The following is a 22,429-nucleotide window of genomic DNA, read 5'->3' on the forward strand; positions in this document are numbered from 1 at the left end:
GGGGGGGAGAGAGGCGAGAGCATTTGCTAAATATCACCTAGTTCTGTTGGAAGGAGGAAATTATGGTGCGGATTTCGAGTGACAATGGGAGGATGGGAAATTGGAGAAAAGAAAGAGGCGTCGGAGGAGAAACCAGAAACGAAAACGAGACTAAGGATGAATCTACCAATCTGCCCACCATCTGCTCATCCTCATTAACGGGCAGCAACCGAAAGCACCAGTGGGAGAGCCGGAAAGGTGGCAGCCAGGATGACGAAGAAAATGATGGGATCATTGGGATGGGATGAAGAGGGTGGCTCACCAATCAACGGGGTAAAGGACCCCAGTTGATGACGAGTCCCGACCTCCAGAAGGGCTTCGAGAAGCTCAGCAAACTTCGAGGCCTGTGTTTCATGTCCGCGCTAATCCCACCTGGGTTAAGGTGGGATAAGGTGGTCACCGCCAAGTCATGCCTCAAAAGGGCAAGTCCCTGAGAGTCGGTCGAGTCGAGGGCTCCAGGCTGGCACTGCACTGCACTGCACTAGAGCACCTCCAGGGCATAACTCTGTGATTGGGTTCGTCAAAGAGAATTCAAGTTGCTGCCCCACCTCCAAACCCACCCATTTGGCTATCCAATGGAACGCTTTATCCTCAACCCTGGGTCCCAACGAGGGAGTTAAATTTAAAACCACGCTCAATGGGCAAGACCCGGGATCCAGATTCCCCAGTTCTTCAAATCATGAATTCATTGACAGCTGAGGTCGCGGATAACTCATGCTATGTACACTGTAAGTTATCGACCGAGTGACTTTTTTCTCTTCTCTTCTCCTCTGTTCTCTGCTCTCTCTCTCGTTCTCTCTATCTCTCTTTCTGTCGCGCTCTCAGCGATCTCTCATCTTCTCCTTTCCCTATCTCTCATACAGTAGGTCAGCAAGGCCAAGATCCCCATCACCTACCTATGCTCGTCATGAGGTGGTGCTCCTGCTGACTTTCCCAAGAGCCCCAGGGCTTATCCTTCCATCTTCTCCCCTCCCCACTTTCTGTCGCTCCTCTTTTTGACTCGTTTTCCCATCTCTTACTTTCATCTCCACCTCTCACTAAGCCTCTTCCGGCTGTCTGTCACAGCTTCCGTCTCCTTGGGACCACGGGTGCGTGTGGTTTGGGATGAACCAGCTGGAGAGAGGCAGAGGGTCAGGGGTAAAACGGTCTTTTGCTATCATTCGACTTCAATGGTATGATCGGTCGTCCCTGATCCTGCCACAGGGGAAGAGGAATCAGCTTCCCTGCATCACTATCGGGACCTGCACACACCTGCAGTCATCATCGGATATGTCCCTGGCTAATCTACACACCTCCGACGCCAGGAACCAGATGTTGAACCCTGTCGCTCCCTATCATTCCTTCTCCTGATCCAATCTGGGAATCAGTTAGGTACAATCCACCGCCACATTCCGGGCCACTGTAATGATCCCTGTCGCCCGCTGAAGTAACTGTAGTCGGATGAACGCATTCGATCGGGCAAAGCGTCGAGGCTGATTGCTGATCAGAGGTTGCTGGAGGAGCTGACTGCTTGCTGCCCCAGTCGGAATCTCCGATGGGGAGGCGAAAAGTGCCAGTGAGGTAAGCATCATCACCATCATCATAATCATTATTCATCGTGGTGGTGGTTGGTAGTGTCGTAGTAGTCTCTTCGTACCTAGACTAGTTTTGCAAGGAACACGATGTGAAAAGTAAAACACTCGAGGAAGGTGTTTCACCCTGGAGTTAGCATAGGAATGCCCACCCGTGGCTAGGTTTAGTCCTCTTGTTCCATGGCTTTGCTTCAGCACTGACAGTACCTTATTAGCGATCTCACACAAGATTGGGTAATGGATATTGTGTGCGAATAAACCGCTCATTTTAGATTACTTTGCTACTCAGTACTTCGTCATCTTCTGCCTTTCCCCCTCTCTCCTTTAGTGAGCACTGAGCAAGTAGGTATCTGGAACTACAGTACGTATGTACGTATCTGCGACTGAGTGATTATGATGTTGATTTTCTCCCTACCCACCCTGGTCTTTTTCCCATTCTTCACGTTAGTTCGAGTTGGGACAAAAATAAGAATCGCAGATATTATTATTTTTTTTTTTGTTTTACTTCGTTTTTTCTTCTTTTTTTCTATGAATTTTTTCCCCTTGTACTTTTCTTTTTCTTTTAATTTTTCCCCTTCCCACTGACTGTCGGTTAGCCTCATAAACTTTCGACACTCTGATGCGATTGTCCTAATAGTGTTTCCTGTTATTCACATTTTATACTTTTACCTTGTGTTTTGGCTTTCAACACCCCTTTTCCTTGGGTATCTGCCCTATCGTTCACTCTGGCATCGATCGAGAATACCCTCTCTACAGAGACCAGCCAGATCCTCTGCATTGTCGGCACTTCAGCTGGCTGAACCTTAGCAGAGGAGTTAGAAGACCAAGCGAAACGAGCTCTCCCAGAAGGGAAAGTGATCCTAAGCAATCGCAGGAAATAAAATCAACCAGATAAATTAAAAGTCCCGAGATCCATCCTAGATCCCGGAGCGAAACTACGATACTACGACTCCTACGGAGGGAGTTCTCCATATTTCCTCTGGACTGTTTTGCTTGACTACTATTACTCCTACTACACTAACTTACTTCACTTTACTTCGCTTCACCATTCACACCACTCCTACTACTACGACTACTACCACTTTGCGACTGGCCGATTCAACTTCCACCACTCTCTTTCCTTCTTTCCCTCTTCCTCTCCCTCCCTCTCTCCCTCCCTCCCTCTCTCTCTCTCTCTCTCACTTTCTTCCTCTCTTCACCTCTTTCTCCTCCTCTTTCTTATTCCCCTCGTCTTAATCCTTTCACCCCTCACCGTTTCTCTCCCCTCCCCCCCCCTCTTCCTCCCCGCTCTGGGGTTAATTATCCCATCCTTCATTATCACCACTAATCATCCCGCACGATCAACTATTTTTCATCAACTGACATCTTTCATCCCCCGTGTCTCCTGCCTCACTTCGTTCCTTACACTTCTTTGATTACCTGCAGCTCCAGTGTTCCATCCAGACTACATACTTTAATTATTTTAATATTTCAGGGCGGATCCCTGGTTCCCTCCGCCATCTCAATTTATCTGGGCTGGGCCGAAATTTATCCTTTGCGACACCCTCCTTCCTCCCCCCCTCCGGGCCCGCTAATACATTGCGACAAGGAAGCTTGGCCAAGAATCGGTGGACAATAATCTCGAAGACTACGAATCTTAATCCAGGTCTCACTTGTGGTGCTTGCGCCCCGGTCCGCTCAAGTCGCGTGAAACCGACCCTGCCTCTCTCCTGGACTGTGGTTTTGTGGTTGTGTGGTTCTGTGTGTGTGGGTGTGGCATTAGACGGTGCCTGCTGCGGACAAAGTGTGGAGTCCCACTGCTGAAACGAGGCCATTCGCAATACGTACCACGATAACGACCGTGATCACCGTTAGACTCCCATCTCGCCTTCCCCACCCACTCCTGGCTTTTCTTGGGACAAATTCACTTCCAGTGTCTGTCGCATTGACTTGACGCCTGCTTATCGAGACTCCAACAATCTGTTACACCTCTATATCCTCTTCGCGCGTCGGGGATCTACTTCCGCCATCCCACTTGACTCCACCATCTCGACCTTCGGCTCTCTGCGATTAATGCAGCTACTGCCTCAGATCTCCATCGTACCGTCTATCTACCTTTGCTGGGGCTATGCCCGCACTCGTTCAGAACATCAACCCCTCTCCGATACCACAAGACGCAATCATGGAATCATCCGCTGCAGATAAGAAACGCAACAAGCTTGGATATCATCGTACCTCTGTCGCATGCGGTAAGCTCAGCTCTCCTCCACCTTCTGTGTGTCCATCAAAGCCGTCGAACTCATCACCATCCAAGTGCACTGTCGACGACGGAAAATCCGATGCCTTCTCGCCGCGGATGATGCTCAGGGACGATGCGAGAACTGCATCCGACTGCGAAAAGAGTGCCAATTCTTTCCCGTTGACCAGCAGCCTCCCATCGAGAAGAAATCACGCCCGAGTTCCCGATTGGAAACGGCATCGACAGATCCCTCGACAGCCTCGTCATCGCCTCCCACTCTCACTGGCGACCAAACAGAAGCGTACTTCCCTTACCAATCAATGGCACTGGGTGCGAACCCAGACGTAGCGGGGTTCAACGCCGCTGTCTTCCCCGGCAATCCGATGGCGACTTTTGCTCCTGGTTTGTGGATCTCTCGTGAAGGGGTGGGTCGATGAACTAACGCACTTACAGAGCGCAGTGTTCCTTCTTCTGAATTCGCGCCGCATCCGTCTATCGACGCGTCTACTGTCGCCTGGGATGAGTTTACAACGATCCCCGATCAACAAATGCTAGCGTCCATGGCCGCGGGCAAGAACATGATGAACGTACCTGCCAATGTCTGGGCGCCTGCGCCGGGTCAAATGGCCCCAATGCCGACCGCGTCCCCTTTACCGGCCACCCCGACAGTCCCGTCGCAAAACCCAGCGCTCAATGCTGCACCCACGTACGCAATGCAACCCGATGGATCGGTGTGGCAGGTTGCTCCCGCGCGATCAATGACGTTCCCTGCGCAACCGACCGACATGACTGCGCCTTATCCCAACCCTGCTCAATTTGTGCAGCCGCTCCCCGCGGATCTCAAACGCAGAATGACCAGCCCGGCGCAGTCGTTCCCGGGCGTTCCGATGAACCCCCAGAGTCCTCCTTCCGCCGATCTTCAAGGGACACCGGTATCTGTGTCCTACCCTGGCCAGCCAGGGACGATGGGATATCCTGGTTGGCAGGATGTCAACGCCATGTCTCCCATGAGCGTGGTGCAGTACCCTATGTACGCTGGCGATCCTGTGCAACAAGCCGGCTTTGGTAGTCCTCCGCCGATGGGACATCCAGGTCCAGGACAATCCCCGCAATGACGAAGCAGCCGATGATGGGCGATTACGAAACATTCCCAACCAGAACTTTCCAAACTCTACAGTGGCATAATACCCCGGGCGACGCATTGCATACTTTTCGTTTCTTCTCCGTCTGATACCAACCATGCATACAGCTTTACAATACCAGGCTGCTTGTTAGCGGGCGCATAGGATCTTGGGCGGTACATTTATTTCGATTCGACCCACGAGACCCCATTTTCTTCTAATTAACGATTGTTTCTCCCCTGTCCTCCTTGCTGCTGGACAGAAGTTTCATCTATTTACCATTTCCCCCCACTCAGCTTGCTCTTCGAGTGTTCATATTTAGCGTTGGATATCCATGGCGTGCGTCACGAGCTATGTGTTAAGTCACCAGCGGGACGGGTGTCTGATTATCTTTTGATATTTCTTGTCTATTTGTTTTCGGCGTTCAGTGGATCTTGGGCTCAGCCGTCTTGGACCCGGATCGGTGGGTTGGGATCTGTCAGGACGGGATGACCGATAGACTGTTGTTCGACATGAAGATCATGGAACATAGAGGCGTCCTACCATTCTGCACCAGCTCGACATACTACCTAGCCACTTACTTTGTTCGTGTTGTTGTTTTCTTCCGTTTTGGTTTTGATTCCCCGAATAGATGGATTGGGTGGCTGGCTGGCTGGTTGAGGGCAGAGGGGTTTACTGTATTTGACTCGCGGGCATTTAGACTAATGTTGATACGTTCTTCTTGTGCATGGGTATACTGTAGACTGAGGCAAGTGATATTTGATATGAGAATCGACTCTACTTCCCAGTATCCAGTATCCTGGTTATGACCTCCATCCTCCTCTTCTCACTTTGGCCTCTGTAGGTTGAGACAACGGGAAAGCATAGATACCTTCACAAACCAGCCTCGAAAATATGACCACAGGTGATAGAGAGCGTGAGGAAGGAGAGACAGGAGAATTAGGGTGATTCTAGACAGTGTACGCACCCACCGCCAGTCGTCTGCGTGGTACTGCACTCGCCCCAGTCCCATTTCTGTCGAACTCCCACCTCTTGCAGATCACGACAAAAGTGAGTGCAAGCAATTTGGCCGAAAGAAGACTTCAAGCCATCTGCATTGCAAGTACCGGCGGAAAGTCTTCGCCTCCTTCGCAGGCATATTCCCCCGCGGACCACGGAGGAAAACAAAGTACATAACTTCAAGGCAGTGATGGTACAGTCCCCCCTGCAGGGGAATATTCTTTTCGTCTGTTGTACGATGCCTGGATCCTAACAATGAAAGGGATGGCTACCTAACTGGAACAATGGAAGCGCAAATCCCAGAGGGGAGCGAGTTAGAAGATACCAGGTAGGCACCGTATAGAAGGTATAAAACAGGACAAACACCGACGACACGTGCCCGTCAGTTCCAGGTAAGCCATCAAAGCAGTGACCGTACCTTCGCCTTCCATCATTTCCATCATTTCCATACCTGCACCATCGCCAGAAACCTCCTTCATCGAACCAGACACAAGCACAAGAGACAAACCCTCAGATCATATTCATAATCATATTCATTAACATCCTCATCATCCTCCCCCATCGAAACCAAAAAGACCTACACATCTACCAACTCCTCCAGCGTCGCCTCTAGAAACGCTCGCTGCTCACCCAACGCCCCCCGAATCGCATCGACATCGAAGCAGCGCCGCGCGTGCTGCTCCCGCAGCCTCTTCAGCTGCACGCGCAGCCGCTCCTCCAGGTTCTCCATCCGGTACAGCGCATACTGGCTGTACAGCTCGGGCAGCTCGCTGATGCCCCGCAGACTGGTCAGCACGGTCTCGTCCTTGACGAGGGGGTTCCGGGGCCGGAACGCGGTCACCATGCTGATGCGCTCGCGGCCGCCGATGGCCTTTAGCGCTTGGTGCTCGATGTACCGGCCTTGCATTACGACGGCTGTGCCCTATACCGGGATGAAGGTTAGCAAGGGGTTGGGGGAGAACTGAGGAGAGGGTTAAAGAGATAGCTGCATTGATTGGGACAGGTGATAGTTAAGGGGGGGGGGGGACGGAGCGAGAGCAGCGACGCACCATCAGCGGTCCCCGGAATTTCAACACCTCCCCGTTGGCCGTCTTCACGGCGGTCTCGCCGCCGACCATCCCTTCGCAGTCGGAGAGCATCGTCACGCATACGAAGGGGTAGCTGTCGTGGTGCCAGGCGAAGGCGGGCACGCTGTCATCATCGTCGTCTGAGTCGGCAGTGGAGGACTTCGTCGACTCGACGACGGCGTCGTTGACGGAGACGTTAACGTGGCCTACGTCGACGTCCATCGCAGGCACGAGCTCGATCCCCGCGACGCGGGAGATGGTGGCCAGGAGCTCGGGGCTGTGCCAGGCGTTGAAGATGAAGGGGGCTCGTCTTGCGACTCGGCTTAGCCTCTTTCTCAGGGGTTGACAAATTCCACACCAAAGGATTCTTACTGTGGCCCGTATCCTCGGATCATGTTCGTCGCAAAGCTGGAGGCATACTGGCAGTCACGGAGCACAGGCTCGCTGAAGATTTCAGCTCGGATCTGCTGAACCGCTTCTGGCGTGAAGAGGGGGAAGGGCTCGGAGAGTGCAGTCGGCGAGATCCCCGCGCCTTCGAAGCCCAGGTCCTTCATCATGAAGACCTTTCCGGGTGTGGCAGTCGCCAGGTGCTTGGTGGCGTCGAAGTCCACTTTTTCGACGGCGCGCGCTCGCTGGATAATGGACTCGGGAATCTGTTTAGTGGGTCGTGTGGCGCGCAAGGTGGTTGAGGCGACCACGGTGGGTGGCGCGACGGGAGCCTGGATGGCAATGGGGGCTTGCACGGCGGTGGCGGCCATGATGAGTATCGATGTTTGAGGCTTTTGGTGATTGAGAGTAAGGATGGATCTGTCCTTGATGTTGTCGACGGTCCATGATTGAAGAGGCCTTTATACCAGCATCACCACTCTGTGCTCACCAGTATATCCCACCACGACGTGGAAGATATTCCACAAACGTTCAACAATCCGCTGTGGTCTAAGTGGAGGATATACATGTTCGATGGATGTATACTCTGGACCAGACGGCGCGTGGGAGTACCGAAAAAGGATAGGAATCCGGGGCTCCATGCCTCAGGAGGCAAACAATCCTCGCTCGAATCAAGAGAGAGCTCGCGATGCATGAGTAATTGATCATCCGATCTCTGTCCGACTGGCTAACGAGTATAAAATACATCCGCAGGGCTGCCCTCCAGCTGAAAATCGTGTGCTGACGACTGAAATCTCTGCAAGGCCCTGACAGCTGTGGCCCTGTCTCCTTTGCCAATCCCTCGCCGGTGACGACACGCCACATGAACAAGGACCAATACTGGGCTCCAGCGACACACCCTTATCTCGCACTACGTGAGGGGCCAATTATGTCTGCTTACTCGGTATCTTAGTCTGCTCTGGGCCTGATAAGAGGCCTCGATAACCCTCACGATCGATGCTTTGAGCGCACAGTGTGGCAAAAACATTGACAGCAGTCCATCAATGGCCAATGAACTCCAGCTCAAGCCCGATATGCTTATTCCATGCCGGTTCCATGACAGTGCACACCGGGATCAGCCTGGAAGAGATTGCTCGCTTTGGTGTTTCGTTGCGAATCATGACAGATTGAAATTGGATTCCCCGGCCGGGTAGAGATAAGCTAGCGCTATAAAGGGCTTTGTACCCCATACAATACGTACCTGTACGGATTCCCCCGACCTGTCATTCTCAACCGTCCCCGCCCACCATGACACCCCCCATGCAACATCGTCCTGTAGACGAGGAGAAAGGCAAATCGGCCGCCCAAAGCGACGTGTATGCTACCGTTTCCGACGTTGAACCCGGATCCATTATCCCGCCAGATGCCCATGGATTACAGCGTCGCCTGGATAACCGACAGATTCAGCTGATTGCGATTGGCGGCTCGATTGGGACTGCGGTGTTCGTGAGCATCGGCACCGCCCTCACCAAATCCGGCCCGGGCAGTCTCCTGCTCGCGTACATCATCTACAGCTGCATGCTCTCGCTGGTGAACAACTGCATTGCCGAGATGTCCACGTACATGCCCGTTGGAGGGGGGTTTATCCGTCTGGCCGGCCGGTGGGTGGACGACGCCTTCGGGTTCATGGCCGGGTGGAACTTCTTCTTCTACGAAGCGCTGCTAATCCCTTTTGAAATCACGGCGCTGACCGAGGTGCTGGCTTTCTGGAGCGATCATATCCCCACCGCGGCCATCTGCGTGGCGTGTATTGTACTATATGCGTAAGCCACTTCCTTCCCACACGCGATCCCCTGATTAGGAAACACAAAAGCCCTCAGAAGACTCGCCTTACTCACACCTTCTTCGCAGGTCCCTTAACGTCCTCGCAGTCCGAGCCTACGGAGAGGCGGAATTCTGGCTCTCCGGCGGCAAGGTGATCCTATTTTTTGTCTTGTTTCTGTTCACCTTCATCACCATGGTGGGCGGCAACCCGCAGGGCGATGCGTACGGGTTCCGCTACTGGAATACCCCGGGCGCGTTCGCGACGCATCTGGCGACGGGGGCGCTGGGCCGGTTCGAAGGGTTTCTGGCGGCGCTGTGGGCGGCGTCATTCGCCTGCGTGGGACCGGAGTACATCTCGATGGTGGCGGCGGAGAGCAAGCACCCGCGGCGGTACATCAAGAACGCTTTCAAGACAGTGTACTGGCGGTTCGGAGTGTTCTTCATCGGGAGCGCGCTCTGCGTCGGGGTGGTGGTGGCGTACAACGACGCAAACCTGGTGGCGATCACGACGGGGGCGTCGGCGGGGGCGGGGTCGGCGTCGGCGTCGCCGTACGTGATCGCCATGGGCAACCTGGGAGTCAGCGTGCTGCCGCACATCGTCAACGCGCTGCTCGTGACCAGCATCTTCTCGGCGGGCAACACGTACACCTACACGGCGACGCGGGTGCTGCACGGCCTGGCCGTCGAGGGCCGCGCCCCGCGCATCTTCCGGCGCTGCACGCGCCACGGCGTCCCCATCTACTGCTTCGGCGTCGTGATGCTGTTCCCTTTCTTGTCCTTCCTGCAGCTCTCCAACAACACCGCCACCGTGCTGAGCTGGATCATCAACCTGACCACCTCCGCCGGCGTGATTAACTACATCGTCATGACCACGACGTACATCTGCTTCTACCGCGCGTGCCAGGCCCAGGGCTTCGATCGCGCCCAGCTGCCCTACCGCGGATGGTTCCAGCCCTGGAGCGCGTACATCGGCTTGGTCTGGATGGTCTGTGTCGTGACGTGCTACGGCTACAGCAGCTTCATGCCCTGGAGCGCGGCGGACTTTGTCACCTACTATACGATGGTGATCGTGGCGCCCGCGCTGTTCCTGGGGTGGAAGTTGTTGAAGCAGACCAAGTTCGTCCGGCCAGAGGAGGCGGACCTGGTCTGGGAGGCGCCGGCCATTACGGCGTATGAGGCGGAGTTGGAGGTCACGCAGCCCGCGGTGGGATTCTGGGAGGAGATGCTGCAGTCTCTGCGGGGGCTTTTGGTACGGAAGAACAAGATAAGTGAGTGATCCAAATCAGGAATGAAAACCCAGCCGAAGGCTGTTTGAAAAGTGCAGTGCCATGCAGTGCAGCTGGAAATGCGGGGTAAAATCGGCCGCTTATTTTTAGCTTGCCTTGTTGGAGTACATCTGTCGATAGCGATAGCAAATCCCACCAAAAGCGACAATCCTCCATCACGCCTTATCTAGGCTACTAGACTAGTGACTAGTGATATCACACATAACACCCCACCCCTCCACAGCCAAAGCACAATAAAGGCGAGAGGGGCGGGGGGGGGGATTCCTTTCCCTATATGTCTTAACACGAGAAACTCTCCTGGGCTCCTTCGCCTCCCTTCCCTTTCTCCCCCCACCCCCCAAGCATCTACAATCAACCAACCCGAATCGAATAAGCAAATGGAAATCACAAACCCCGACTTACCACCAAATTGGCCAACGCAAACGCAGATACAACCACCCTCAAAAGGGAAAAATAAACGCCGAGCTCCGAAATCCCGCACGGGATGTGAGAGTTGTAAGAAGCGACGGGTGCGTTCTCGCCTTTTTTCTTTTCTGCTTCTTTTTTCTTTTTGCCTGGCAGGTGCATGAGGGATGGTATTGGATGCTGAGGGGGAAAACAGCGACGATGCGATGAGAGCAAGCCTGCTTGTTATGAGTGTCAGCGGCGGGGGCAGACGTGTCCCGGGTATACTCGGCCGTTTATACGGTGGGGGGATGAGGGGAAAAAGAGGAGGAAGAAGGTTGCTGGGGCTGGGGAAATCGGGAGGGGGGATGGGGCTGTGGCTGTGACTATGGCTATGACTTTGCCTCTGGCTGAGGATGAGGATGACTTTGGGGACTCTGGTCCGGGGACGCAGGGCGAGAGACTTCCTTTGACTGGAGAGCTGGAGGGAGAAGAAGGGATTGATGCTCAGGCGAACCCCATTGACTTGGATATCGGGCTTCTCACGGAGATGGACGGAGGTAGTCTGGCTGACCTTCTACCGGCACCAACTCCTCAGGCGCTGCACAATGCCCTCGCTCTACCAGGCCTGTCGTCTGCCCGCACCCCAAACCAGATAGACAACCTGGAGAGTCTCCGGCGACGACTCACAGACACCTCCATACCCTCATTCCTGGTTCACCTCCCCGCCCTGCTGGTGGAATACTACTTTGACTACGTCTGCGCCATGTGGTCGTCGTTCGACTCGGACCTCAACCCCTTCCGCACCAACATCGCCCGCCTCTGGAGCCAGAACGCCCCCATCTACTACGCCATCCAGAGCATGGCCGCCGCCTCGCTGGCCGGCGACTTTCCCGGCATGCGCGCCGTGGGCGCCCAGATGCAGCGGCGGGCCATCCACGCCCTGCAGGAGGCGATGGCGGTGTCACCGACGCTGAACGACGAGAATCTATTCTACGGCCTGTTGATGGTCGGGTCGACCACCGCGTGGCACAACGGGGGCGACCTGGGGTTGCCCTATCTCCAGGCCGCGCGGCGGTTCCTCGTGCGACAGAGCCGGAGCCACGGACACAAATCTCCCACATCATCCTCGAATTCCGAGGTCCTCACTCAGCAGTATCCATTTTTCAAGCAGTGTCTATTATACTGGAATATGCTAGCCGCGTTCGTCGCGCAGGATATCTCGGATGTCGGGGCTGCTGACGGCGACAGCGACGGCGACGGCGACGGCGACAGCGACCACCACCTACCGATCTACGTGGTCAACGGCCAGACCCTTCTACACCCGTGGACGGGGCCTCTCCCCACTGCACTGGAGTATTTCTATCAGATCGCACGCCTCATTCGGTCTGCGCGCCACGCGCCACCTATCAGCCCGACCACTTCCCCAGAAACCCAGCAAACAAACCCACTCCCCTACGACGACACCATCCACTCCACTGCCCACGCGAAAGCCCAAGCCCTCGAAACCGAGCTCCTCACCTTCGACGTCGACGGCATAGGCCACCACCTCCCGACAGGCGACACCAACACCCCGGCGAACCACTTCACCATCCTCGCCGACGCCTACCGCTGCGTCGCCCTGCTGCAGATCTACCACGCCTTCCCGGCCATCCTCGTCTCGAGACTCCACTCCCAGCAAGACGTCCACATACCCGAGCATCCGGCTCTCCCTATCCTCTCCTCGGGAATGACCCCCCGCCAATTCCGACGGCACCTCGCCCTCCACATCATCGCCTTACTAGAAACCCTCCCCGTCACCTCAGGGACGAGGGTAATGCAGCCCGTCCTCCTGGCCGCGACAGCGGGGAGTCTGGTTTTCTCGAGAGGAACACCGCTAGGCGTGGCGGCGGACGCGTGGGCGCCGTTCGACGCCGTGGATGTGGAGATTGCGCAGGCGCGGCGGCGCGTGAGCGCGCGGCTGGCGGATCTCACGCGGATTCTGCCGCGGCCGCCGCTGGAGCGGGTAGGGGATTTGGTGCGCGAGGTGTGGAGGCGGGCGGATGATGCGGGTGCTTGTGGGGGGGAGGAGGGGGGTGGAGGTCAGGAGGATCCGGAGGAGGCGTTTTGGTTGGATGTTATGATGGAGAGACGGTTGGAGACTATTATGGGGTAGAATGTCTTGGGGATGGTTGTGAAGGGCGCTGCTATGGGTTAGCGGAGATAGGGATAGATTGTGAGGGAGGTGGCGTGGCGATATGATGAATGATCCTTAGGGTAGAATTTCTACAGTAGACTGTACTGTACTCACTTCTGTGAGGATCTTGGGTCTATAAAATGCCCCTCAGATGATGTGACGACCCCCAAAGTACTGTACTTCAAACATATACCCCTTGACAAAGAAATAATCAACACCCCCTTAAAAGCACTTATCTGCCCTCCATCCCATTCCCACATCTAGCCTGTCTAGTACACCTCACTCCAAACCCCAAACCCGAAACCAGAAGAACAACATCAATACCAGAATCCACCCCAGTCAAGCCCCGGCAGCGCGTTCCTTACCGAATCAGGCAATCCAACCCGCCCCGCCCCGCCCTGCCCTAGTCTAATTCCGGATCAGTGGACGGTATATATCTAGCCAGCAAAAAAGACAACAGTAAAAGCAAACTAACGCTGTAGCTAAAATTGTATGCAGCTTATCAACACGGACGGAGTGAGCGATACCCACCACGGTAACTAGTGCTTCGACTAAGTGGTAATACCTGGGTGCAGTCCGAGGTCTGTGTCCCGGCCGTGGGTTTGAGGGCCCGAACGGGAAAAGAGTTCCCCTTTCCTGGGTCTGCGTAAAAGACTGAATGTATGGTGGGAGGGGAGAATGTATTTGGTGATAAATCCATGGATGGGGCTGCATTGCTTTTGAATATGTCAATTCGACCATGTTGCATGGATTTGGGATGGGTTGATTCGTAGTGAGAATGTTACTGTATAGTATAGTGGAGAAGGAAGGGCATGCAGCTTATTTCTGTGAGAATAACAATACCTCGAACAGAAAGGCGCATCAAGACTTACTATAGTATTCGTCACTACGTCAATAAGCTGGAATCGCAATAAACACCCCCACCAGAAAAGAAGGCAAGCGAAAAGAAACTACAACACCGCCCTCCCCATCCCCCTCCCCCTCCCCCTCAAGGCCTGCACCACCTCCTCCGCCCCCTTCTCCCCCGACCACAACGCCCCCTCCATATACCCCTTCCAGACGGCACTATACTCCGTCCCCACGAAATGCACATTCCCCACCGCCCGCCCATACACCTCGTCGTACCGCGCCAAATGCCCCGGCGCCGTGATCGGCGCCAACGCGCCCCGACTATACCGCTCATGCTGCCAGATCTGATCGAACATCTCGATCGGGCGCCACACCTCGGACGTGTCGTCCTGCCCAAACACCCGGGCCAGCTGCTTCAGCACCGCCGCCCGCCGCTCGTGCGGCAGCAGCCGGCTCCACTGCCTCCCTGGGTTCCCGTTCACGAAGCACGTCAGCGAGAAGTGCCGCTTCTCGTCGACGGAGGTGTCCCGCGCCAAGATGACGGGCCCCGCGTAGCTGGCGAAGTACCCGTTGAAGTGCTGGGCGCGCCACCAGGGCGTGTCGTAGCAGATGATGGCCTTGTTGTAGTCGCCGAGGATGGTGGCGTCGGTGACGGTGCGGACGGCGGGGGGGAGCGGGGGCGTGATTGTGAGCTCTTTGTACATGGTGCTGGGGAGGGAGAGGATGAGCCTGCGGGCCGTGTAGGCTTTCTTATCGGATGTAGTGACGGTGACGGTGACGTGGGAGGCGTGGTCGTGGATGGCCTGCACGGGGGTCGAGAGGTGGATGTTTTGGTGGCCGATCAGGGCTACCAGGCGGGTGGCGATTGTTTGGGCGCCTTTGCAGGTGGGCTGATGTTAGCTGGTGTACGTCTCGTTGGGATAGGTCTTTGGGGATGGGCTCACCATCCTGAAAGCGCAAATACTGTCCCCCCGACGCGTCGTCCGCACGGACAGCCAACAGTCCCCGGTTGCGACGACAGTAGTCGATAAACCACCCCGCCGACTCCTCGCTGGCCTCCACCCCGTGCATCACCTGCGCCCACAGGTTCACCATCTGGACCACCCTGGGCAGCGCCCCGAGGTTGCGTACGTACTCCTCCAACGTGATACTGTCGTCCTCGACGGAGACGGGCCCCGGTTTGAGCGATTCGGCCTGGATGTGGTCGCGGACAGACTCCAGGCTCTTCTTCTCGTCCTCGCTGAACTGTTTCGCCCCCCCCAGCTTGTCAGCATCTCATCCCATTAGGGTGAAACGAGAAGGTCACGCACCTCCGGCGTCACGCCGAACGGAAATAGAAATCGCTCCTCCCCGCTCGGCTCCATCACCGCCTGGCCCGCCAGCCGCTGCTGCACGACCTTCATCCCGAACCGCTGCGCATACGCCCACACCCGCGGCTGCAGGGTGTCGTTGATCCAGGCGGCGCCGAGCTCGACGCAGCCCCGTCCCGAGGCCAGCGGCACGCTCCAGACCTTGCCGCCGACGCGGTCGCGGGCTTCGAGAACGAGAACTGAGAGCCCGGCTTGCTGGGCGGAGTAGGCCGCTTGGAGGCCGCTGAAGCCGGCGCCAATGACGATCACGTCGTACATGATGGGGTTCTGCCAGTAAAGGATCAGTAAAAGGGGGGGGAGATTTGGGGCTGGGAAGGTGGTTGGGATGAGAGCTAGGGTTGGGGAGCTTAATATATATGTGTCACAAGATTGCATGGTATGATTTTTAGCAATGGTAGCAGCGGAAAGTTGGCCAAGAGAGGAAGTACACTTCCTGGCCGGGGCCCGGGGAGCTCTCATTGTCATCTCCCGATCTGGCTTAGGGCTGGCTCTCATGGTTTTTGCCGGATTGGGAGGGCACTCACATGACCCGTGACTGCAGGGTGCAGTGCAGCATGCATTGGGGGGTTTCTTGCTGCCGTGTGTCCTGCAACAGTGAGCACAGCCAGTTCTATGCAATGGGCAGAGACCTTTCTGCATCAGACTTTGCTGTTGCGCACTGTCTCAGTCACTACTAGTATCTACTATCTTTATGCCCGCTCGCCCGCTTCCGTGCCAAGACTCGGTATACTATGGTGTGAGTGCACCGTCGCCAAACATAGTCCCATATCTCGCAATGTGTTTTTCAAATTGTTGATGAAAATGTCAATTTGGGACCAGAAAATGACCAGAGCAAGAATAGTCAAGATTTTCACTGAAAAAATCTCCCCAAATACAAGGTTGGAGCAGACTGCAAAGGACGCCGCCGCGACCTCAGGCAAACATTGCAAACATGATGGTCTAGCTTAAGAACGCATAACTTTCTTGACTTGAATGAAGGCAGCACCGCCCATATCCATCACCTGGTGCAACAGAGATGATATCGCCAGACAATACCATCACAAAGTATCAACGATATAACACCAGATGTTGTCAAAGAGATAACCAGAGCAGCGTGATCGAAAGCCGTCTTCGCACGGGTAAAGTACCACCGGCCCGAGAAGGGAATATATTCCCACACTCACCACACCCAGCCATCACCAACGCCACTTCAAATACTCTTCACCCCTCAAACCTTCCTACTAATCATCACAGCATCCTAGAACAAAACCAAGTCAGCAACACCACACCCTCAATCTCACGATCAAAGGTACACAAACCTCCTGCCCATTGACCAAAGTATAAGGCAACGTCCGAGTCTCATACCGCACCACCCTCCCCTCGACCTCATGCACCGCCTGCTCCATCCACCGCGCATACGCCCGCGCCCCCTCCATCCCCACATTATCCGCCACGACCAGCGCGCCCTCCCTCAACAGCCCCAAGTTTTCGGCGACCAGCAAATCCGGAAGATACAGCTCCCCCCAATGATCGACAAACAGCAGATCCACCGCTGTGTTGCCCCCAAGTTCCCGTGCCACCCGGGCCAACGACTCCTTCGCCTCGCCCACAAGTACCCGCACCAGATCCCCCAGCCCCGCGAAGTCGATCAGCGATTGCGCTACCGCCGCGTATGCAGCGTTGCTCTCGAGGCTGTAGTACCGTGCTGCGGTGCCGGGGGTGGTGGTGGTGGTGGTGGTGCGGCGCAGCTCGTCAGCGAACTGGATGGCGGAGTAGCCGATATAGCCGCCTAGCTCGACTATCGTGCGCGGGGAGGAGGAGCGGATGAGATCGACGATGGGCTGGCTGCGTTCGGGGCCGATGGTCATCATGCAGTGGTTGTGGGCGGTGGCCCAGTTGTCGATTTCCGTGAGGATGGCGGTGGGATTGTTGCGGAGGTGGGCGGCGGCGGGGTGCTGGAGGAGGTGGGCTTGGAGGGCTTGTTCGCGGCCGTCCTTTGGGGGGTTAGTTTTGGGTAAACGGGGTGGGAGTGGGGTGGACGTACGCCGTGCCAGATGGTTGGGGGGGATTGGGTGGTCATTGTTGGTGTTGATCAGGATTGTTGAGAATGGTTGGATGGTGAGGTTGGAATCTGATGGTTGGCGATCATGAAGGGAACTGGTCTTTATACTTGCTAGACTGTGGCTGCCTCTCTATGAAATTGATCTTATCAGATCAAAAGCGCTGTCTCCGAGGCATAGACCGAGATGCGGGGATACACTCGGCCTCGGTTTTCTTAGGGCCGAGCTGCTGTAAAGCCGAGGATATGTCCGAGTTGGGCCGGCAGCGGAGGGAAGATCATCTTAGTTAGCTGCTGGATCTATTTCGATGGCTGTACCAGGGCGTATAAGCTGGATTAGAAAAGGATTTCAAGATGCTCGTGGGCTTCACGACTGCTAGTAGAGTTCTTGTCGGTGAGTCAAGCTTGTGAGTTTGAGTGTGGAGGAGGTCGACTTTCCTATGTAGCTCAATTTGGTCGACTTCCTATATAGCTCAAACTTGGGAATAAACTTCCCCCAAGACTCTGACATTCTGCATTTTGGTGAACAAACAGAATCGATACTACGTACCTAGAAAACATCACATAGCTTCAGCAAGCTGTCAAGAGCAACACCAGACTAGACCACCGAATCCACCTGTGCACCACCCAAACCCCCAGCTTCATCGCTTCCACCTCTGCCCACCCCCACAGTCCCCGGATTTAATATCTCTCACCAACAATTCCAAAAGTCAACCCCAAGCCCCTTACAACTACCATTGCCACAAGTCCCCAGAAACGGGATACACGCGGATCTGTCCATATGACTGTTCCCCCCCCCCCCCCAAAACACACTGCGATGACGCCCTACCGCAGCCCTTAATCATAACCACCACCCCAAAACAACGATGACATCCCAATGACACAACCCTCTCCCCTTGGCAAGAAACAAAAAAGAGCTTCCCCCGTACTGGGGTTCGAACCCAGGTCTGAAGCAGGAAACCGTTAGGTGACCCACAACCGTCGTCTCCATCTAGACCATACGGGGTGTTTGTTGCGAGGGACAGCACTTGCCGGGCCTATATGTTTGGTTTGGGTTAGGCTGTTGCCACGGCTTTGCGGCACCGCGAGGCTTTTTGGGGGGTTCGGGGTGGTTTGAATAGCTGTTGATGATGGTAAATGGGTTTAGAAGAATGGATTCGGGTTTCTGGGGTTGTTGGGATGTTGGTTGGTGGGGGTGGGTTGGCTTGCTTGATGTCTGGGGGAGAGGATGTCGGAAGATGAGGGCTTTCGGATCGTGTAGTATATGAAGTGTATAAATGATATTGGCTTTTAGAGTACGTGCAGGAGGGGGTCGAGTGGCTTGCTTGTTTCAAGGTTCAAGTTGGCTGTCTGTCGCGCCTTCCTTTCTTGTGAAGCTTCGCGCACTTGGTTGTACGGTTGTACGGTTGGCAGCTGGCCAGGTTTTGTAGAACACAGGTGCGATGCTGGCATGCTAAGTACCTGAAGCTACATTACTGCCTCTTGGATACCAGGAACTTGATGTAGATATAGCAAAAATGGATTTTACATTGATGGTATAGCCCACTAATGCCATAGTCTATCTATAAAGAGATGGTTATCGCGAGAGAAACCGCGCCTCAACTCCTAAATCGCGATTAGCGAGTCTCCGACCTCTGATTTTCCACAACAGTGAGCATTTAACTCGTAAGCCCTCGGGTCAGCCCCATACATCTATAGATTCGTGAGAGACTTTTACTATCATAAGTATATTTTCAAACTGTATCTAATCTCCTATATATGTATGCATCTCTTGGTTAGTAACCGCCTTAGGCCAACAGCCCATAGCTGCAAATTGATTCCCATCATAGTTCGACGACACCTGATCGCAGCTCGACCAAGATGATTTCACACTCCTGCAAGTAACTTTGATGGAAGCGTAGACCTCGTCATTCGGTGTGAAGTACGCGAACTTGCTAGCTAAGTCTGTCGTCTGAAGTCGGCGAGAGCCAACCGACTGCAATAAGGCGGCAGACTTCTGTCAAACTTGAAGAGACCCATGCGCGTTTCAAATAGGATATCCACCCAATAATCTGGAATGACTTGGGTCATGAGCTATTCCATGCTACTTCCTCCCTGTAGCTGCTCGCAAGAGCTGTTCGCAAGAGGTGTTCGGCTCGAGTAAGTTCAAAGGGGGAAGGAGCGCCTGCTGAGTCGTTGAAATCATCCGCGGCGGCAGTCAAGTCCTGCGCGATTGAGGTGGACTGCCTTGCACAGTTCAAATAATCATTCAAAAGATAAACAGACAGACAGACAGACAGCCAGCCCTAAAGGTAAAGTATCGTCAAGCAAGTACAGTGTTCCATAGCCAACTCACGCACGCCCAGAGCAGGGCGGAACCTCCCTCAACACCATCACCCCTTCCTTGGCGACGGTCTCTCGCTACCAAGACCTCCATTTCTTCTCGAGTCAGGCCAGCGTCACTGTACGGCGGTTTCCTCGTGTTGACTTGCGGCAGACGGGCCATGTTTCTCACAGTTGGCCGGGGATCAAGTTCAACACCATCACCCCTTCCTTGGCTACGGTATTTTGCCCCAAAACCTCCATCTCGTCTCCGGTCAGTCCGGCGTCGCTGTAAGGCGGAGAATCCCTGACGATCGACGCTCGCGGGTTCATCACTTGCTTGGAGGACGCGATCGAAGTTCTGCCCAAGGTCCACGCCACTCGCGGCAGGGAAGTCCTCGAGGACGAGGTCGTGACCCCAATGGGGTGGGATCGCTGGATGATCGACATCGCAGCCACGAGAATCGGGTGGCCACTCTGGGATGGCAGGATGTGCCTTAGAGATGCCAGACACAAGACGGCTCCAACTCCCCTTATTACCCCGGCGCGCGCCCTCAAGTTCAGGGTCGCCTTCCCCAGCGTCACTGTGGTGAATCCGGATCGGGACCTCCACGCCGGCGGCTCATGGCCTCGCCTACCGGAACAGACGTACTGTCAATGGGGACTGCGTGATGCTGCCGTGCAGCATCATTGTTTGGGGCAGCCGGCGCCGCAGTAGAACAGGGTGAAGTTTACAGCATCCACCGGCGCACCGTTCCCGCAGTTGATGACCGGCCAGATCGCAAGACTGATTGATCGTACGGGTGAGTGCTGTCTCTTTGCTGTTGTAGGTTCCCGCATCAGGGTCCGCTCTATGAGCGAGCAAGCAAGGCACAAGGTTACAATCGTCCGAAGCGATACTCTGCAACAAGGGCATCTCAACCCCTGTATTCACGTCTGCTCCACGCGGCCAGGAGCACTTCGACTGCCTCATCTCCATACCTCATCATGGCATGCGAGAGCGCCGTCTCACCCTACGAATCCGTCGCATGAACATACGTGCCGTTTTCAAGTAGATCCCTGACCCCCTCCTCTCTGCCACAGTAGGCTGCGTACTGCAGAGCTGTTCGCCTCCATCTCGAGATCGTCGTGTCAATGTGCCGGTCGGACGGCGGTAGACCACGGGCGATCTCGAGGTGACCATCGCCGGCGCATGATTTCATTAAAGGCCTGACCGACACTGGTGGGCTCGTCAGTCGTGAGCGTGCCTGTATCGATCGTGTCGGGATCCGAATCTGCCGACGTAGTTGCTGTGACAACCGACATGAAACTAGGGTTAATCACAGCACCATCGTATTGTACCATCTGGGGATCTCTGACTTCATCGTCCTGAAGTGTAATATGGGGATCCCTCTTGTCTCGGTATCGTCGGCTCTATCTCCACCTGTAGAACCTCTTCCGTGGTTGTCAGCTTCAGCACCTTCTGGCTTTCCACATGTAGATTCTTTTGAGTCGCGGCTGTTGGATGATGACTCCCCTGGCGATGAGTCACTCGCCTCCCTAAGCATTTGATAAAACAATTTGAAAACTCCATGTAAGAATTCTCACTCAGAAACTGCAGCAGAGTTACCAACTCTCGCCATCGTATATAATACGGTGATCCGCTGCCGAGCGAAGGTTCAGCATCAAATACCATATCAACAGACACACGCTCCAGTGCCCTGCAGTCACAGACAGGCATATCTGGTTGATATCTGAGTCGCTCGCCTCCCTCAGTATTGGAGAAAACACGTTGAAAATCTTACACAAGATATGTGGTTCAGAAACTCTAGCAGAGCTAGTCACTTTCGCCATCGTAGTAGGATTTCAGGTATCTAAACCGATACTCCGCTGCCGGGCGAAGGTTCAGCTTCCGACTTCTTATCAACAGACGCGCGCGCCAGTGCGCCGCAGTCACAGACAGGCATGTCTGATTGATCTCTGTGACCGCAGCAGTGAGCATCTCCGTGACGAGCATAACCCCCCTCAAATCCGACTGCCACTTCCGTTGACGGCTCGTATTGAGGGTCACGCAGGTAGCCTTTCCAAGACATCTGCGCAAGCAACAGATTGCAGTGTGGCGATACGCGTGTCTCCTCGATAGTCGCTGATCGCATAGAGCATTCATTATCTGGCTCGAGTACTTCACGCGCGATGCAGCCAAAAGTCGGGTCTCTTTGCCTGCGACTGGATCTGGCTGTCAAAGAATTAGGTTCATTGGCTCGAAGTGGCAAGTTCCGGGTCTGTGGATTCTGGGATATCCTTTGGCCCCCGAATCACTTGTCGCGCTGGAGCAGTCATGCCCGCATAAGCAGGATTGAGCAGCCGTTCTTGAAAATTGGCTCCCGAGGCTGTATGACAGAGTCGAAGCCTAACCTCCTGGCGACGTCGCAGGCGCTGATATCGATGGCTGTGACATGGGCACAGTAGAGGTGTCCCCAGCCACCGCACGCATACCCAGGGTCAGCTGACCCTTGGTTTACACAGCCCTTTGCGCTTGCTTTTGGCATGTTGTCGGAAGGGTCAGGTATTGCTGCTGAGAAAGGTGTAGGGGCAATTTCGGGAGCTGTGGTTATTGTGGTGCTCGCGGCACTCACAGCGCTCTGTGATTCTTCCTCCGGCTGGTGGTGGTGCTGGCGGGTAGTATCACTGTCTGTCTTGGTGGATGCCGGTGGCGTCTCGTTGGCGCAAGGTACCGGCCAGGCTATACCGCAAGCTGGACAGGCGTGGCCTAGAGCCCCGGGCACAGGACTTGGAATAGACCTTGTTGAACTCCGCACGCCAGTACCACGGGCCCCATAG

At 55.0% G+C, this 22,429-nt stretch overlaps 8 protein-coding genes and 1 pseudogene across 9 annotated transcripts; 5 read left to right on the forward strand and 4 right to left on the reverse strand.

Annotated features, from left to right (window-relative positions):
* The first annotated feature begins 3,571 nt into the window (after positions 1-3,571).
* Positions 3,572-5,190, forward strand: BO72DRAFT_154857 (putative C6 finger domain protein). The gene is made up of 3 exons (XM_040939255.1): positions 3,572-3,838; positions 3,904-4,230; positions 4,282-5,190. The coding sequence occupies exons 1-3, from the start codon at positions 3,718-3,720 to the stop codon at positions 4,941-4,943; spliced, it is 1,110 nt and encodes a 369-aa protein (XP_040799845.1). The 5' UTR covers positions 3,572-3,717; the 3' UTR covers positions 4,944-5,190.
* A 1,187-nt stretch (positions 5,191-6,377) lies between these two features.
* BO72DRAFT_487115 (uncharacterized protein) lies at positions 6,378-7,773 on the reverse strand (the record flags this gene model as incomplete). Its single annotated transcript, XM_040947963.1, has 3 exons — positions 6,378-6,870; positions 6,998-7,325; positions 7,388-7,773. The coding sequence occupies 3 exons, from the start codon at positions 7,771-7,773 to the stop codon at positions 6,526-6,528; spliced, it is 1,059 nt and encodes a 352-aa protein (XP_040799846.1). The 3' UTR covers positions 6,378-6,525.
* Positions 7,774-8,478: 705 nt separating this feature from the next.
* BO72DRAFT_154881 (amino acid transporter) lies at positions 8,479-10,675 on the forward strand. The gene is made up of 2 exons (XM_040939256.1): positions 8,479-9,204; positions 9,293-10,675. Exons 1-2 carry the CDS (start codon positions 8,690-8,692, stop codon positions 10,479-10,481), a joined length of 1,704 nt encoding a protein of 567 aa, XP_040799847.1. The 5' UTR covers positions 8,479-8,689; the 3' UTR covers positions 10,482-10,675.
* A 54-nt stretch (positions 10,676-10,729) lies between these two features.
* Positions 10,730-11,113, reverse strand: BO72DRAFT_449331 (uncharacterized protein). The gene has a single exon (XM_040944997.1). The coding sequence runs from the start codon at positions 11,056-11,058 to the stop codon at positions 10,876-10,878; it is 183 nt and encodes a 60-aa protein (XP_040799848.1). The 5' UTR covers positions 11,059-11,113; the 3' UTR covers positions 10,730-10,875.
* A 128-nt stretch (positions 11,114-11,241) lies between these two features.
* BO72DRAFT_407070 (uncharacterized protein) lies at positions 11,242-13,018 on the forward strand (the record flags this gene model as incomplete). The annotated part of the gene is made up of 1 exon (XM_040942340.1): positions 11,242-13,018. A coding segment is annotated over exon 1 (1,755 nt), but the record flags the coding sequence as incomplete, so codon positions are not given.
* Positions 13,019-14,001: 983 nt separating this feature from the next.
* BO72DRAFT_528903 (FAD/NAD(P)-binding domain-containing protein) lies at positions 14,002-17,329 on the reverse strand (the record flags this gene model as incomplete). Its single annotated transcript, XM_040950209.1, has 5 exons — positions 14,002-14,777; positions 14,845-15,145; positions 15,211-15,537; positions 16,569-17,243; positions 17,294-17,329. 5 exons carry the CDS (start codon positions 17,327-17,329, stop codon positions 14,002-14,004), a joined length of 2,115 nt encoding a protein of 704 aa, XP_040799850.1.
* Positions 17,330-17,662: 333 nt separating this feature from the next.
* Positions 17,663-20,327, forward strand: BO72DRAFT_497573 (uncharacterized protein; the record flags this gene model as incomplete). Its single annotated transcript, XM_040948698.1, has 3 exons — positions 17,663-17,702; positions 19,654-19,883; positions 19,956-20,327. 3 exons carry the CDS (start codon positions 17,663-17,665, stop codon positions 20,325-20,327), a joined length of 642 nt encoding a protein of 213 aa, XP_040799851.1.
* BO72DRAFT_t173 lies at positions 18,229-18,314 on the reverse strand (annotated as a pseudogene). The gene has a single exon. The product of its transcript is annotated as a tRNA-OTHER (tRNA).
* Positions 20,328-21,781: 1,454 nt separating the features above from the next.
* Positions 21,782-22,429, forward strand: BO72DRAFT_497574 (uncharacterized protein; the record flags this gene model as incomplete). The annotated part of the gene is made up of 2 exons (XM_040948699.1): positions 21,782-22,039; positions 22,115-22,429. 2 exons carry the CDS (start codon positions 21,782-21,784, stop codon positions 22,427-22,429), a joined length of 573 nt encoding a protein of 190 aa, XP_040799852.1.

The sequence above is a fragment of the Aspergillus fijiensis genome (genome assembly GCF_003184825.1).
Source record: "Aspergillus fijiensis CBS 313.89 unplaced genomic scaffold BO72scaffold_33, whole genome shotgun sequence".
Classification (NCBI taxonomy): domain Eukaryota; kingdom Fungi; phylum Ascomycota; class Eurotiomycetes; order Eurotiales; family Aspergillaceae; genus Aspergillus; species Aspergillus fijiensis.

Coding starts and splice junctions, on each gene's coding strand:
- BO72DRAFT_449331 (XM_040944997.1), bottom strand. CDS start 11,058: ATGCACCTGCCAGGCAAAAAGAAAAAAGAAGCAGAAAAGAAAAAAGGC.
- BO72DRAFT_154881 (XM_040939256.1), top strand. CDS start 8,690: ATGACACCCCCCATGCAACATCGTCCTGTAGACGAGGAGAAAGGCAAA. Junction 9,205..9,292: donor GCGTGTATTGTACTATATGC/GTAAGCCACTTC, acceptor CCTTCTTCGCAG/GTCCCTTAACGTCCTCGCAG.
- BO72DRAFT_154857 (XM_040939255.1), top strand. CDS start 3,718: ATGCCCGCACTCGTTCAGAACATCAACCCCTCTCCGATACCACAAGAC. Junction 3,839..3,903: donor TCGTACCTCTGTCGCATGCG/GTAAGCTCAGCT, acceptor TCACCATCCAAG/TGCACTGTCGACGACGGAAA. Junction 4,231..4,281: donor GATGGCGACTTTTGCTCCTG/GTTTGTGGATCT, acceptor ACGCACTTACAG/AGCGCAGTGTTCCTTCTTCT.